General features: G+C 37.2%; 1 protein-coding gene across 1 annotated transcript in view; it reads left to right on the top strand.

The window, feature by feature from the left end:
* Positions 1–1,650: 1,650 nt before the first annotated feature.
* LOC120769582 (myosin-G heavy chain) overlaps positions 1,651–15,656 on the top strand; it is a 28,576-nt gene continuing 14,570 nt past the window's right edge. Inside the window, exon 1 of the mRNA XM_040096641.1 lies at positions 1,651–1,937. Coding sequence (XP_039952575.1) covers positions 1,847–1,937 — 91 coding nt within the window. The 5' untranslated portion in view covers positions 1,651–1,846. The remainder of the gene's footprint in view (positions 1,938–15,656) is intronic.

The following is a 15,656-nucleotide window of genomic DNA, read 5'->3' as shown; positions in this document are numbered from 1 at the left end:
GAATTAAAGCAATCGCGTAAAATATTCGTGGAAGGCTGCAAACGTCCAGACGCTGCGGTATGCCATCTAGATATGTACACATGTACATACATACATATGTATAGCGGATATGTGCGTATGTCTGAGCGTGCAGCTTGCTGCCTAAATCAGAGTCTTCCACTCGGTTTATTTGTTTTGTTTTGATTTTTTCCGCACATTTTTCCCGTGCCGTTGCGATTTTGGTTGTTTGTGCCTTTAGTTGTGTTGCAAGTGTGTTGGTGTGGTTGTTAGTATTAGTATTTGTGTTGTTGTTATTGTTGTTGTAGCTTGTTGTGCGGCAACTTTATGGACAGAATTGTAGAAATTCCTGCGAGACGCGTTAAGAAGTTGGAGCAGGGAGTCAGAAAAACAACCAAAATAACAACAACAAATATAAAAAATGTAAAAAACACAACAACAACAAATAAAATGTAAGCAGCGGCAAATCTTAAAATTCCTGCGTCATGTTAAGAAGCTGGAGCTAAAAGTTAGAGACACAACAAAAATAACAACAACAAGTGAAAATAAAATAATAATAATAAAAAAATATAAAATAACATCAAATAAAAAATATAAAACAATATAATTAAAGAAAATCACAACGAAAATATAAAAACAACAATAACAAAGAAAAAGTATAAAACAACAACTAAATGCAAGCTGAAGCAGAAAGTCACAAAAACGAAGCACAACAACAGAATAAACGAAAAAAAATTAACAACACAACAAATGAAATCAAAAATATATGAAAAGCAATAACGGTAAATAAAAGGTATAAAACAGCAACTAAAAAGCTGTATCAAAACACAGCAACAACATAATAAATAAGAAAGAATAACAACAAAAAAATAAAAAAATGACAAGAACAACAAAATATAAAAATAACAACAACAACGAATAAAGTTCAAAACAACAATAGAACGCAACAATTAAAACAAAAAACAACAGAAAATAAACAACAACAAGTAAAATAAAAAATACAACAACAAAAAATATTCAAAACAACAATAAAACCCAACAACTACACAAGCCTCTGCAGCATTGCTGCCATTTCAGCGGCGTTGCAAGTAATAGATACAGTTTTGGGCAGCTGCCGCGCCGCCACCCGCGCGTCACTCGCACGCCACCATAAAACCCGTTGAATAACTGCCGCGCCGCCAATTTTACACTCACTTGTACACACGCACACAGCGTACTCTGCATAAACCTGTTCTGTGCAACGTCAATGTGCCACATTTCGGTGTTATCCGCAACATTTGAATTTGCTGCCGCGTCGCATCGCGTCTCGCGTGAAGTTAGCTAAGCACAGCGCGCGTTCTGCCATTCCCATTTCTACATATTTACTTTACTCGCTTATGCGCCCGCTTGCACACACTTGCAACACAATGCTGTGGCAGCACAGTAATGCTTTATTGTAGTTGCCCTTTGCTTTGCTTTGTGGTGAATATTTTCGAATTCCATTTCGATTCCGCCATTCCATACGTTTCCGTACGACTGCTGCCCAATTTGAAGGCGCCACCACGAAGTTGCTGTGCTTGCTACATATCTTACATACACACACACACACACACAGATAGTGAATTTTTGCACTATCTTCTCAGCCTTTAAATTGCAACAAAGGCTCAAATCAGAAAACAAAAAAAATCAATAAAAAATACAAAAATTAACAACCTGATTCCCGCTTTCCAGTTTATTTTAGCCGCGTTTCGCGTGTGTTGCACCTTTACCCACACATATGTGTGCACGTGTGTTAGTGGCTTTTGTATTTCTATACATTCACAACGTTCATACAAGATTTTGGTGTATCGAAGACAAATGTTAATCAACGATGGCCACATTAGGCCTGTCAAAAGTTTTCATTCTGGATAAATATTTCACCGAATTGCAGAAGTTTTGGGAGACCGAGAAAAAGTTGCAAGGTGAGTTCGCTTATGAAAAAGAAATAAAGCAATAACTTAGGCTGCTAAAGCTGTAAAATGTATAATGTTTGACATAGACCACCTGCAAGTCGAATTAAGTTTACTTAGTAAGAAAAAGAAAAAAAAGCTAGTATAGAAACCTTCTTATTCATTTTATACGATCAGTTTGTATGACAGCTATATGCTATAGCGGCACGATTTGAACAATATGTCCGCTGGCAGTAATGTTATCTTGTACAAAAATTCATGCTAAATGTTGCGCGGATAACAGGTCAATTGAGAAGTTCTCGGCCTGCGATAGTAAAACACATTATTTGGGCAAAATTCGTTTTTTTTATTGAAAATAGTTTCCTTTAAAGGTGATACACTGATTATAGCGTTTCTTCAACCTTTGGATACCACTTTTGTAGGACGATTTTTTGTTAGCTTTAAAATAGGCCTCAATTTCGATCACTTCTTCATTTACATTAGCTGCGAGCCAGATCTGGAGAAAACGATGGATACGGATGCAATTCTAAGCCCAATTAAAAAATTTTTGCTATCGTTTTCACTGACTTGTTACACGGTGCATTATCTTAGTGAAACAGAACTTTCCTTTTCCTCAAATGCAGCCCGCTTTCGGCGATTTCGTCCTTCAAATGGTCAAATAACGCTAAGTAATAGTCGTTGTTGATAGTCCTTACTTTTTCAAGGTAGTCAATAAAAATGATTCCAAGGGCATCCCAAAATACAGACGTCAAAACCTTGCCAACCGACTGTTGCGTTTTTCCACGCTTTAGAGCGGGTTCATGGTGTGTAGTCCACTCGGATGACTATCAATTGGACTTCGGACTTTACTGATGGGGTCAAGTTTTATCCGTTGTTATACATATGTATATCAACGCACACACTCGGGTTTATTACGCTCGAACATATCCAAACACTGCTCCGAATCATTAATCGTCGTTGGTTTTGGTCAATAGTGAGCTCGCGTGGCACCTACTTTGCACAGAGCTTTCTCATACCCAAATATTCGGGAATGATATGTTGCTTAATATCTCGAACAACTTCTCTTTATGGTCATCCAAAATTATTGTGGGGAATTTTTTGATGTTTTCGTCGGTGAAAACCACCTTTGAGTGTCCACAGCGTTTATTGTCTTTGGTGCTCATTTCACCATGTCTAAACCTATATTTTATACATTTTTTTTTACAAAAACAACAAAAGTTACTTCGCGCAAAATGATATAATTCACAAACTATTAATTTGACAGCTGTCAAATTTATACACGCGTCTTTTGAAGTTTAGGGCGAACTAAAAAGTATACGGATTTAATTTTAGGAGCGCGATATATACATATATATATTTGTCAGACCAAGGAAAATCGATCTCATATCTAGTCAAATAAAAAAAGTTTTCCATACCAGGAATGATTTATAGCTATCACTTTGTGTGACAGCTAACCCTATGGTGATCTGATTCCAATGATGAACGGCAGTTCCAACAAATGAACGGACTTTTGGGATGAAAAGAAACTGCGACAAATTTCAGAACAACACCTCAATAAGTGAAGCCAGTTCACGTACTATATATACAGATAGACAAACAGGCGGACATGGCACTGACCATTTATTCCCTTATCTACAAGCTTCGTGGCAAACTTCATATAACCAATTCAGGATATAATTACTTTGTATATTTTGGTGGTAGTTATTTGGGGGTAAAGCACTCACTTTAATAAGGTATTTGTTTCACAATTTTATATTTTTCATTAGCGACTATCACTGGCAGCCCGACAATGCCTCAACAAGTTTTACCGATTGATCACGAATACGTTTTGTCGACAAACATACAAAACATTTGTAGCACAGGTCACATAAACAATTTTATTCGGACTTACCAGAATCATTCAAGAATGAAGAGTTGAGTTGCTTTCCTCCTCCAAACAGCTTCTGCAGATGGCATCTGGTAAGATTCCCAGCAATACAGCATACAATGGGCAATAGGGCAATGGCCTGTTAAAACCCTCTCAACTAGGGAGAGGTTAGTCTTACGACAACGCATGTACCAATGGTGACCCAGCGCTAGCGAAGCTCAGCTATGTAGTAATGGAACACAATAGGATATGGCAGCATCGACTAGCTTCCATTCTAATGATAGCGATTTAAGGTTGCCTTTCCTTGCTAGCTCATCAACTTTACAATTGCCTGCGATTCCGCTTTGGCCTGACTCCCATACCTACCGCTCTTATAACAAAGAGAGTCGATGCTATTGATAACGAGGTTAGGCATTTTTGAACAACCCCGAACGCACTGTTAATGTTTTCAAGACTAGTATCGCCGCCCTGCTGAGTGGAGTAAAGGAGGCTGCGCTCCGGGGCAGTAAATCTACTGCTACCTTAATGTTTTTCCCACCCACAACTCCCTCTCCGGTATATGGACAGAGAAGAGCTGCCAAAGTTCAGTTTGGCTACACCATGGAGTTTTTTTAGGAACGTATTCTTAAGCGTAACTACAAGGAAGGCAACTTATTAGATAATTGTATTATTTGGTTGGGAAGATTGGAGAAAATGGAACAAGAGCAGGTGTTCTACTTAGACCTAAAAGGCTTTCGGTCTTAATAAGCAGAACAGTTCGGTATATATCAAGCTAAATAATATGAAATAGCTCTTAAAGGACAAGATGTTTGAATTTAAATATATTTCATATTTTAATTAAATTATCTTTAAAAATACGTACTTGCCCTTTAGCAGGCAAAATAATCTCTGAAGAATCTTTTCAAAACAATGCAACTGTCATTTAAAGACGACTTTTGAGTTTGTAAGGAAAATCCGCTGGTCCAAAACTATTTTGGACTCCGTAATCAGTTTTATGACTTTAAATGATTTCATTAGGTAAGCAAGAAATTTTTCAACATTCAAAATGTTATACCAGTTGTATTACGGGTCTCTAAAAGTTATTTAAAGTTTGATTAATCACGACTTCAATATTGGAGTTTTGTATTTTTTTCTCTATAAAATTCTAAGATTTTCGCTAGTAATATATAATACAATCTTGTTTACATTTAACCTCCTCCATAAAAATAGAAAAAATGGTTTTGGCCACTTTTAGTATGGAATTAGATGCACTATGAGATTTACTCCACATAGAATTATCTTTTAATTATTATTTAGTTATTCGACATTTTAGAACCACCAACAATGATGATCTTTTCAAGAAAGATCTAAATTTCAGTTTCAGTTAACAACGCACTTGGTCACATAATTGACTGTAGTACATTTTAAAACACCGGAGTGCACCATTATTTTGCAAAAAATCCTTGGGACTCACGAGTTTTGTTCCATCTCTCAAGAGAGTTCGTTCATTACTAGACAGTTTTTGCATAGATACAATCTATCTGTATTTTGATGTAAGCAGTTTTTACTTGAAGCACCCTGTATTAAAGGTTTTCATATTGTTTAGTGTATATTAGTTATCAAATGTATAAATAATTAGAAAATAAAAAATTAGAATATATTTTCAATACATAAATTATTGTGTTTCCTTACGTTCGGATAAGTAATTATTACTTCTCTTGCAAGAAAGGAGAGCCATTAAAGATGGAAATTAAAAGTCAACTGTTAAATTCCGTTAAACCGTGAAATTAATATTGTTTAAGCAATTTGAAAAAGTAAACCAAAATAGATACTTATCAAACACAACATTGAAAAGGTAATCCATTTTTGAGCTTCCCTACTCTTTTAAAGAAAAAACACAGCAAGTTCAAATTAAATATTTTAAGGAACATTCTTTGGCTTTTTTTTCGAATATTATCTCTTTCAAATGTTGGCCGCGGCTGCGTCTCAGATGTTTCATTCATTGAGTCCAAGTTTCGATGACGCGTTCGAGAATTTCGACTCGTAACTGGCGAATGACACGCGTGATGTTTGGATCCAAGGCGTGAATCGAACCGGAAAATGTCTAACGGTATGATATCACATGATCTTGGTGGCCAATCGACCGGCCCAAAATCTTAAAACTATCTGCTCACCGAAGTATTATCTCAATAAATACATCGATTGATGCGATGTGAAGGAAGTAGCGCTATCTTGTCGAAGAGAGCAGTAGCTCCAAATTCAGGTATCAAATAGTCGGTTATCATATGCGATAACGGTCGCCATTGACGGTTACGTTCTCACCGGTATCATTTTTGAAGAAATATAACCCGATGACTCCACCGGCTCATAAACCACACCAAATCGTTGTTTTTTCTGGATAAAATGGCAGCTATTAAATCTCTTTAGGTTGCTCATTGTCCCTAAGAAGGGAATTTTGCTTGTTTACATACCCATTGAGCCAGCAATGGGCCTTATTGCTAAACAAAATTTAGTGCGAAAACGTTGGACCTTCTTGGAACTTTTCAAGAGCGAAATGATGCCGCTTGGGAAGGTTGAGTCGCCTCAGTTCTTACACAAGCTCTTTCCATGATGAAATGCCAAACAATACTTAATTAAAAATAACATGACAGCTTGACACGATTCTTGCGTCATCTGTCAAGAAAAAGCTATTGAAAAAAGTTCATCTACTTGGATCACCCGTTATATCAAAATATCACATATCACACAGAAACTATTCGACGTTTTTGAATCGAAATGGCATCCTATTTTTACACTCTCGCATTAAGTTGCCACAGATTACATATTAAAAGCCTTTTCACGTAACGGCTTTTTGTATCACCTAGAACTAATGGAGACAGATATCAAGTTATATAATATATATATATATATTTTTTTTTGTACTTGTTTTTGTTTTTTTTTAACTATTCATTTTTTTCTTTCTTGTCATTAACGAGATATATACAAAAAATGTGAATTTCGTGGAAAAATCAGGTTTAGAGCCCCGTACTACCTCGCCGGTGTGAGTTTCGACTTTGTCGCAATGGGCACTTTTGTAGAGTGTTCAATTCTGAGGAATATGTGTCTAAAGTCAAAGCGATGCCATAAAATACCTCTGAGCTATAGAAATCTAAAGATAAAAAATCACGATTGTCGTGTATTTTCAATGGACAATTTTTACATACCTTGGTCCATTCCTTAATGTTAATATTAAGGGCTAAAATTGTCAGGGAATTTTTTGTAGGGTATTTCCAAGAAAATTTCATGATGGGAGTGAAAAAAATGAATAGTTAAAAAAAAAAAACACCCTATTATATAAATTCAGGACGGCCATCCACTTCAACCGATGATCATCCCGCCAATGAAATAAAGAAATTGTTAACGAATAACAGTCAGGGATCTTACGGACATTGTTGGAATATCGGAAAGATCAGTGAAAACCATTTGGGTCTAAGAAAGGTGGAAGCACGATTGTTCTCCAACTACCATGCCATGAAAATCATTATTACTGGCGATGAGTCTTCTATTTATGCTTACGACGTGGAAATATACGATCAATCGGTCAAATATTGTGACAAAGGTGAAAGGAAGAATAAATTAAGAATTTTATATTAATGAACAAAGTCTTACTATTTTTTGCTCACAGTAGTATATCACTCATTATATATGATACCTTGGAAAAAGTAAGTCAATACTTTTAAAAATCAAGTACTTGCTTGTGGGAACTTGAACAAAGTGGTGATTTTGTTCAATAGTTTTAAAATATTTGCCACAAATATTCGACAACATACTTCTCCGTTTAAAAATATGCATTTTTCATGTACTTCTTAGCTGTAGATTATATGTTTGAAGGAAAATTATTAGTTTCCTTTGAATTTAATTCAGTCGCCGCTACTTTTACCAAACACACTGCAAGCATATGCGCTTTTTCACACAGCTAACCAAATTCCTACCAACAACAACTACTACTTTCTCTTAGAAAATTTGTATTGAACTGTGGAAGGTTATAATTAACTGCAAAATTTACCGTTAGTATTTATGAAGTACCTTTGAAGTTGGATTGCCACAAAGGAATATGCTATTAGCTTCGTCTAAGTCATATTTATATACAAACATACATATGTATTTAGAGAAATACATAAATGCATATTTGTACAGTGACTCTTTTCAATACAATTACTTGTAGTATCGATAGCTAAAGCGAATTTCAAAATGCTATAATAAAGGTGCACATATATGTATTTATAACCAAATTTATAACTATACTTCGCTATTGTACATACAGCCAGCTTGGTATGTACTTATATATTATATGTGTGTGCATGTATATGTGTATTTCTGTAAGCATGTCTGTATGTGTTTATATTTTGAATCACGCTTTTATAACTGATTTTTTTCACACTCTTTCATTTTGATTACCTTTGTCTTTAGACACATTTATCAAATCAATCCAATAGCCACACACACATACACATGTTGAAATTTAGCTTTGTACCTGAATATCTACACATGCGCAGTTTGCCTGTCGCAGCGCGGCTTAAATACTTTTCGGCTGAGCTTTATGCGGCAGTAAAAGATTTATTACGAGTAACTTGCAGCAGTCCCTCACCGCTGATCTCTAGCGCAACGAAAGGCCCAAACACAGTTGCATACACCAACACACATACACACTATATACATATGTACATATGTATGTGTTGCTTATACAAGATTTTCTTTTTCGTTGATTTTTCTATTACTCAAAGTGGCCTCAAGGTTTGTTATTATTGTTATGCTGTATACCATACATACAAACATAGCTATGTATGTGTGTTTGCTGCTGCTACTTAACGACAGCCTTTTGCTGCTCAAATGCTCAAATGACTGTTTGTTACGCTGTTAGCTATGTTTTTAAGTTTTTTCTGATTTTTTTTTTGATTATTTTGGAGTTATTCTCTTTTGTGCCAAAAGCAATTTTCATAGTCGAAGTTGAAGTTTTCTTGACTGGTTACGGTGGTGTGGCGATCTTGCAGGTCTTGAGGCAATACATGTGCAATTAAATATATGTATGTACGTATTTATTTATACAAACATATGTACTGTGGTTATGCTGGTATGTCTTGTGGCATATTGAAAAAACTGGTTCTCGCAGGTTTGGAACTTTTCAACTTTTCATTACATTTTCTTAGGCTTTTACTTCATTTATGGTATATGCTTACATATACATAAACATATAATTTTGAAATCTGAAATCTATTGACCGTCATTCGAATATTTGAATACGAAAAAACAAGAAGAAACGTTAAATTCGAATAGTTTGGAAAAAATATTTCTATCTTGATTCTGAGAGGATCAGTTTGTATGACATTTATAAGCTACAACGGTCCGATCTGAGTTTACCTTAGACAGTAATGCATGTCAGATTTCGTGACAAGATATCTTGTCAAATAAAAAAGTTTGCCATACAAGGACTTTATTTTGATGAGCCAGTTTGTAAGGCAGCTAGTATATCTTACAGTGGCCCGATATCGATAATTCCGACAAATAAGCAGCTTCTCAGGCAGAAATGAACACGTGCAAAATTTCATATCGATATCTCAGAAACTGAGGGACTAGCTTGCGTATATACTGACAAATGTAGATTACTAAATCTACTCAGCTGATCCGCTGATGATTTACATGGGAGATCCATTTAGATGGTGCCTACTTTTTTAAAGAAAATCCACAGAAACTTCAAATTTAATGGGCAATGTTAATTATCATTCGATAGAACATTCTTTGGCATTTATTCTTTAAAGATTATTTCTTTCAAATGTTGGCCACGGCTACGAATCAGAAGGCCCAACCGTTGAGTCCAATTTTCCATGACTCGTTCGAACATTTCGACTGCTTACTGACGAATGTCACGCGTGAAGTTTTGCTCTACAGAAAAAAATCAAACGATCTTGGTTGCCAATCGACCGTCCCAAACTTGAAATTATATACTCACCGAAGTGTTCTCTCAATAAATCCATTGATTAATGCGATGTGTGGGAAGTGGCACCGCCTTGTTGAAATCAAATGTTGCCGAGATCACGAGCTTCAATTCCGGGCATCAGATAGTCGATTATTATGGTCGTCATTAACGGTTATGTTCTCACCGGCTTCATTTTTGAAGAAATATGAACCAATGATTCCACCGACCCACAAACGACGCCTAATCTTTGTTTTTTTCTGGATGAGATGGGAGCTCTTGAATCTCTTCAGGTTTTTACTTCTCCCAGTTGTGGTAATTTTGCTTGTTCACATACTCATTGAGCCAGAAATGGGCCTCATTACTGAACAAAATTTGGCTCGACAACGTCGGATCTTCTTGGAACGTGAGTCCATAGAGTGAAGCAATGTCGTTTGGGAATGTCGAGCGACTTCAGTTCTAGAAGAAGTTGTATTTTATATGCTTTCAAGTTAAGATCTCGACATAAAATGTGACAAGCCATTCTATGCGTCAGTCCGAGTTGCTGCGAATAGCGCCGAATCGACTCTATGGTCTTCGTGTACACTCTTAGCTACGGCTTCTATATTTTATTCACTGCGTCTTGGATGTGGTCTGTTCGGTCGAATATTATCCAATAATGAATGCTGGGTCTCAAGATGGGCGATGAAGTTGCGAATAGTACGCTAAGTAGGCCGATTATGTTGACCTGTCTAAATACCAACTTATCACCGAAATACATTTTCTGCAGAACATGAATTTTTATAATAAAGTTGAACGATTTGTAAACCTTGTTACTATAATATAAACTCTTCATAAAAAAACACTCAGGCGGTGGATATTGCTTGCTGATTGAGAAATCAATGAGACAAAAAAAGATTTTCTAAATTTTTTTTATATTTTCACCTTTACACCTTATGTGCTATCCTCCCAGTTTGGAAAAGTTGCATTCCAATCTGGGATACACTGGAAATCGATTGACTTTCTCCAGGCTGGAAATGACTCAATCTTATTCTACTAAGATCAGTTGTTACTACTGGCTCGCCCACAAGGACTGCATAATAAAGCCAGTGTAAGATTTTAAACTTCAGAGTGTTAGTGATATAAACAGCTTCCCTCTCGGCATAAATTCCTTTTAGCTGAATCTTCCGCGCGTGTATTAACTAGGCACAGTGTGAATCATGGCGATGTCAGTAGGCGTCATTTAGCGAAGGTATGGGAGCTGTATCGTCCATAAATGGGGATGGAGTTAGTGGGGGAATATGCTGTCCATTTACGCAGCAATATATTTCAAGCAGAGGTGTTTGCTATTGGGAAAGTCGTCGAGATAGCCACGGCAATTCGTATATACATAGGTCAAAAGTTTCTGGGACAGCAGGTAGCAGGCCACAAAGGCAGCGAGGGTAACGAGATAATAATCGAGATTGTCAGAAATGGTGTACAGCTGTCATCTGGAACGTGACCGACATTGATAAGCCCATGCATTTTCTGAGTAGCAGCTTGGTAAGGAAGGTCACAGCGCGATGGAGGCACTAGGGCAACAATGGAGCATCTCTAGTGCACTTACCTGGCATTGATAGGCAATGCTTCAAACATCTGGCGTCCCCACGGTATGAGATGCAATAGAAGCTATCATCAGTGAGGTCACAGAAGATATATGGATATTGAAGTTAATCGAACTTTTTTCGGTTTTTCGGTTGAGTTCTTAAATATATGTATACACAAACAAACTCTTTTTACGGATTTCCAATTGATCAGTTAAATGCCGAATGTTGCTAAGGGTCAATATCTCGAACGAATGTCTAGGATAAACATGGGCTCAAATACCAGCTAAAATGAATTAAAGCTTTAAACACTATTATCGTATAACAACCAGACTTACCTGTCTAACTGCCAACTTATCACCAAAATTTATTGTTGGCATGACCTTCAATGACATTAATGGGTGATCTTAGATACATCGAATCTAACATCTTTGAGATATTTCATTGAAAGGCCATATTTACCACAAATCGGTTCAAACTGGAAAGAGGGGTCTCTCATCAGAGGGTGTTTTCTTTCTTTGATTGGGGGTGTTTTTTACGTGGTGAGTCCCAAACCCAGCGCACTAACCTGGGGTGGGATGTTCCCTTTCTCACTTTAGCTAAGACCGTAAGTCGTGAGCTCTTTGAGCCATTTGTAAAATAATCATTTCTGAGCATTCCCAAGTGATGGCGTTCAAAGAACTTTCCTCACTTGCGTGAACTTCTACACATGACTCAATCCTCCTCAACATATGACACTCCATCCTACGCTCACGTTACTGTTAACGATAATAACTTCGAAGTCGTATGTAATTTCGTCTATCTTGGAACCAGCTTTAACACCAACAACAACGTCGAAATTCAACCCAGAATAACTCTTGCCAACGGGCGCTACTTCGGAATGAGTAGGCAATTGAGAAGTAAAGTCTTTTCTTGACGAATAAAGACCAAACTCTACAAGTCACTCATCATCCCCGTCCTGCTATATGCGGCAGAGGCATGGACGATGACAACATCTGGTGAGTCGGCGTTACGAAATTTTGAGAGAAAGATTCTGCGAAAGATTTACGGTCCATTGCGCATTGGCAACGTCGAACACCGCAGTCGATGAAACGATGAGCTGTACGAGATATACGAAGACATTGACATAGTTCAGCGAATTAAGAGACAGAGTCTACGCTGACTAGGTCATGTCATACGAGTCGATGAAAACACTTCAGGTCTGAGAGTATTCGACGCAATACCCGCCGTGGGAAGCAGGGGAAGAGGAAGGCCTTCACTCCGTTGGAAAGACCAGGTGGAGACGGACCTGACTACATTTGGAATCTCCAATTGGCGCCAAATAGCAAAAAGGCACGACTGGTGCAGTGTTCTAAACTCGACTATAACCGCGTAAGCTAAAACAAAATGTAATTATTTAGGGGACGTAATAGAAACCCAAAGGCCTGTGAAGGCAATTTATATTTTGAAAAACTTATTCTATTATTGCATAACTATCAGATTCACCCATCAATCTATAAAATTTTCAGAAAAAATTAGCTGATAACGACGTACTAAATAGGTTATCCATCTACTTAAAGTCTCATAGCTCGAAAAGAATTAATTAGTATCGACTTCTATGTTCACATAACTACAACTTTTATATATTTAAGAAAATATATTTAACGTTTAATCGTTACCTTCAGAAATAGGGAAGATTCTTCTCTGCGCGCCAAAAATTCGACAGTGCTTACCTCAAAATTATTGGATGGGTATATTAATGTTTTCCCAGCCAGTCTGATATGCATGTGTGTGTATGTAAACACTACTCATACGTAGCCAAAAAAGCGCAAAAATTATAATTAATGCAAACAAATCGAAAATGATGAGTTTTTATAGCCATAACAAACGCTTCACGTTGGTAAGCGAAGATCGTTGACTCGTAACATTAATTACAAACACAAGAGCCAGCAAGGTGAAGCTGAGCAAGCATCGGTTCGAAATTGTCTAGGTTGTATACTCACTTGACCCATTCAGCTAGTCCAAAAAGTTGACTCTATTCATATTTATCTCTCTCTCTCTCTCTTTTTCTCTCACACTCTCGCTCATTATTAATAGCTACCCCACATACTCTCCAGCACCTACCGACCTTTGCATTGTCCCCATTATGAATGATTTGAATATTTATTAACCAAATTGACAAAAAAAGAATTTAAAAAAAGAGTTAACATATATTTAGAAGCATTCTTCTTCTTGTTTTCATCTCTTCCTTCTAAGTATATACTTTTTGTTTAAATTCTTCTCTCGTTAATTTGGAACGATCGCTTATAGTTATGTTGCGCTTAAGATTTCGTGCTTATCACGCGATCGAGCTCGGCAAGCTGCCATCTGTTCGAAGCTTAGTCTGTTGTTACCCGTTTGAGACAAGTTTTCCTGCTTCAGTACACCATTATTAATAGAATTTTTGATTTCTTTTATTCAACTTACTTTATAGTAAAATCTAGCATGAACTTCCAATCAGCCTTAAGCCAAACAAACCAACAGGTGTGCATATACATACATACATAGGTACATACCATAAATCAGCGCTGAGCAATGCGCACTGTCATTATTATTATTGAATTCGCGCTCCGCATAATGAACGTGCTTCGGCTGCCACTCGGCACAAGACAAAATTTAAATACTCGCCAGATTTGGAGTAGAAAATGTTGACCACGAAATTGCTAATGAAGATATGTACATATAGATATACGCTCACATATACATACTCATTACCATAAGCGGTCGCTTTTAAGTTCAGTTTGATGTCAGCAGATAAGAAGTGGCTATAAATCTCTTTCGATGAGAGCATACATATATATTTATAGATGTACCAATAGCATATCCAAGTTAGTATGGCGACACTCACAGCATCTATATAATTTGTTGTTTTTTCAAAATTTACCGTTCAGGAATTGCTAATGCAGCACTGCAATTGTCAACTGTCAGCAGTCAATTTTATAGTTAAACAAATATTGTAAACAGAAAACCTCATAAATTTTCAAAAAAATTTTCTTAAGTATTATTTGTGATTTTAAAGTACATAATATGAACTTAAGAGAGAATTTCGTGGCTACTACGTTGTCGTAGTTGCAACATTATGAAAGCATGATGTACTTTAGCCAAATACCCTGGCGGGTATTGCGTCGAATACTCTCAGAGCTGTAGTGTTTTCATCCATTCGAATGGCATGACCTAGCCAGCGTAGACTCTGTCTCTTAATTCGCTGAACTATGTCGATGTCCTCGTACATCTCGTACACCTCATCGTTCCATCGACTGTGGTATTCGGACCATAAATCTTCCACAGAACCTTTCTCTCGAAACCTCGTAACGCCGACTCATTGTCGCCGATGTTGTCATCGTCCATGTCTCTGCTTCATATAGCAGAACCGGGATGATGAGTGACTTGTAGAATTTGGTCTTTGTTCGTCGGGAGAGGACTTTACTTTTTAATTGCCTACTCAGACCAAAGTAGCACCTGTTGGCAAGAATAATTCTCCGTTGGATTTCAAGGCTGATCGATTTGTTGGTGTTGATGCTGGTTCCAAGGTAGACGAAATTATCTACGTAGAAGATTCAGTTTGTTGACGGTGGGCTTTAATCTTTCACACAATACGCTCGATAGCACCTTATATGTGACGTTGACGAGGCTTGTCAAACGCTACTTGGTACAGATTGTGAAGTCTCCCTTGTTGTGGATTGGGCAAAGCATACTTAAATTCCAATCGCTTTTTTTCGACCGACTATAATCTACAAAAAAGCTGATGCATGCTCCTTATCCGTTCTTTGCGGTCGTATTTGAAAAGTTCGGACTGGCAATCTATCGGCCCCCGACTTTTTGTTTTTCTTCAGAAGGATAATTGTCATTCGAATTCTCCATTGTAATCAATTGGGGAATCATGTTCACCATCTCCTGGTGTATACTTTCGCTACCATTCAGTATGCATCAGTCACTAGATCACCTCTGGGAGTTCTACATCAGTACGCTCCGGTCTTGAAACCTTCTATTAGTCGTCGCATCTTTTCGTAGAATTTTCGAGCATTACCGGCTGACAGGGGCTGTCAAGCCTTTCATACTTCCGCAATTTGGCCTCTCTCTCTTGGTTTGTCTGCAAATGAGTCTCGCTTCCCTCTTCAACCCTCCGTATTTATCGCATCCCGCACGTGTTGGGTCAATTTTAACGTTGCAAGGTAGGCAGTCTGTTTCTGTTCACTGCGACGCGGCACTCCTCGGCGTACCAGCTATTCTTTTACCTTTTCCGAAAACCAATGGTTCCGTTTCCCTATAACCGAAATCTAGAAGATATCCATTGGGTAAACTTCTTCAGATGAACTTGGACTAAATTATCCTAAAACCAGAGAAAATATTAATTT

Source organism: Bactrocera tryoni, chromosome 2 (assembly GCF_016617805.1).
Source record: "Bactrocera tryoni isolate S06 chromosome 2, CSIRO_BtryS06_freeze2, whole genome shotgun sequence".
NCBI classification, from domain to species: Eukaryota; Metazoa; Arthropoda; class Insecta; order Diptera; family Tephritidae; genus Bactrocera; species Bactrocera tryoni.
Note: the sequence above shows the minus strand (reverse complement) of the source record. Positions and strands in the feature narration are given on the sequence as shown.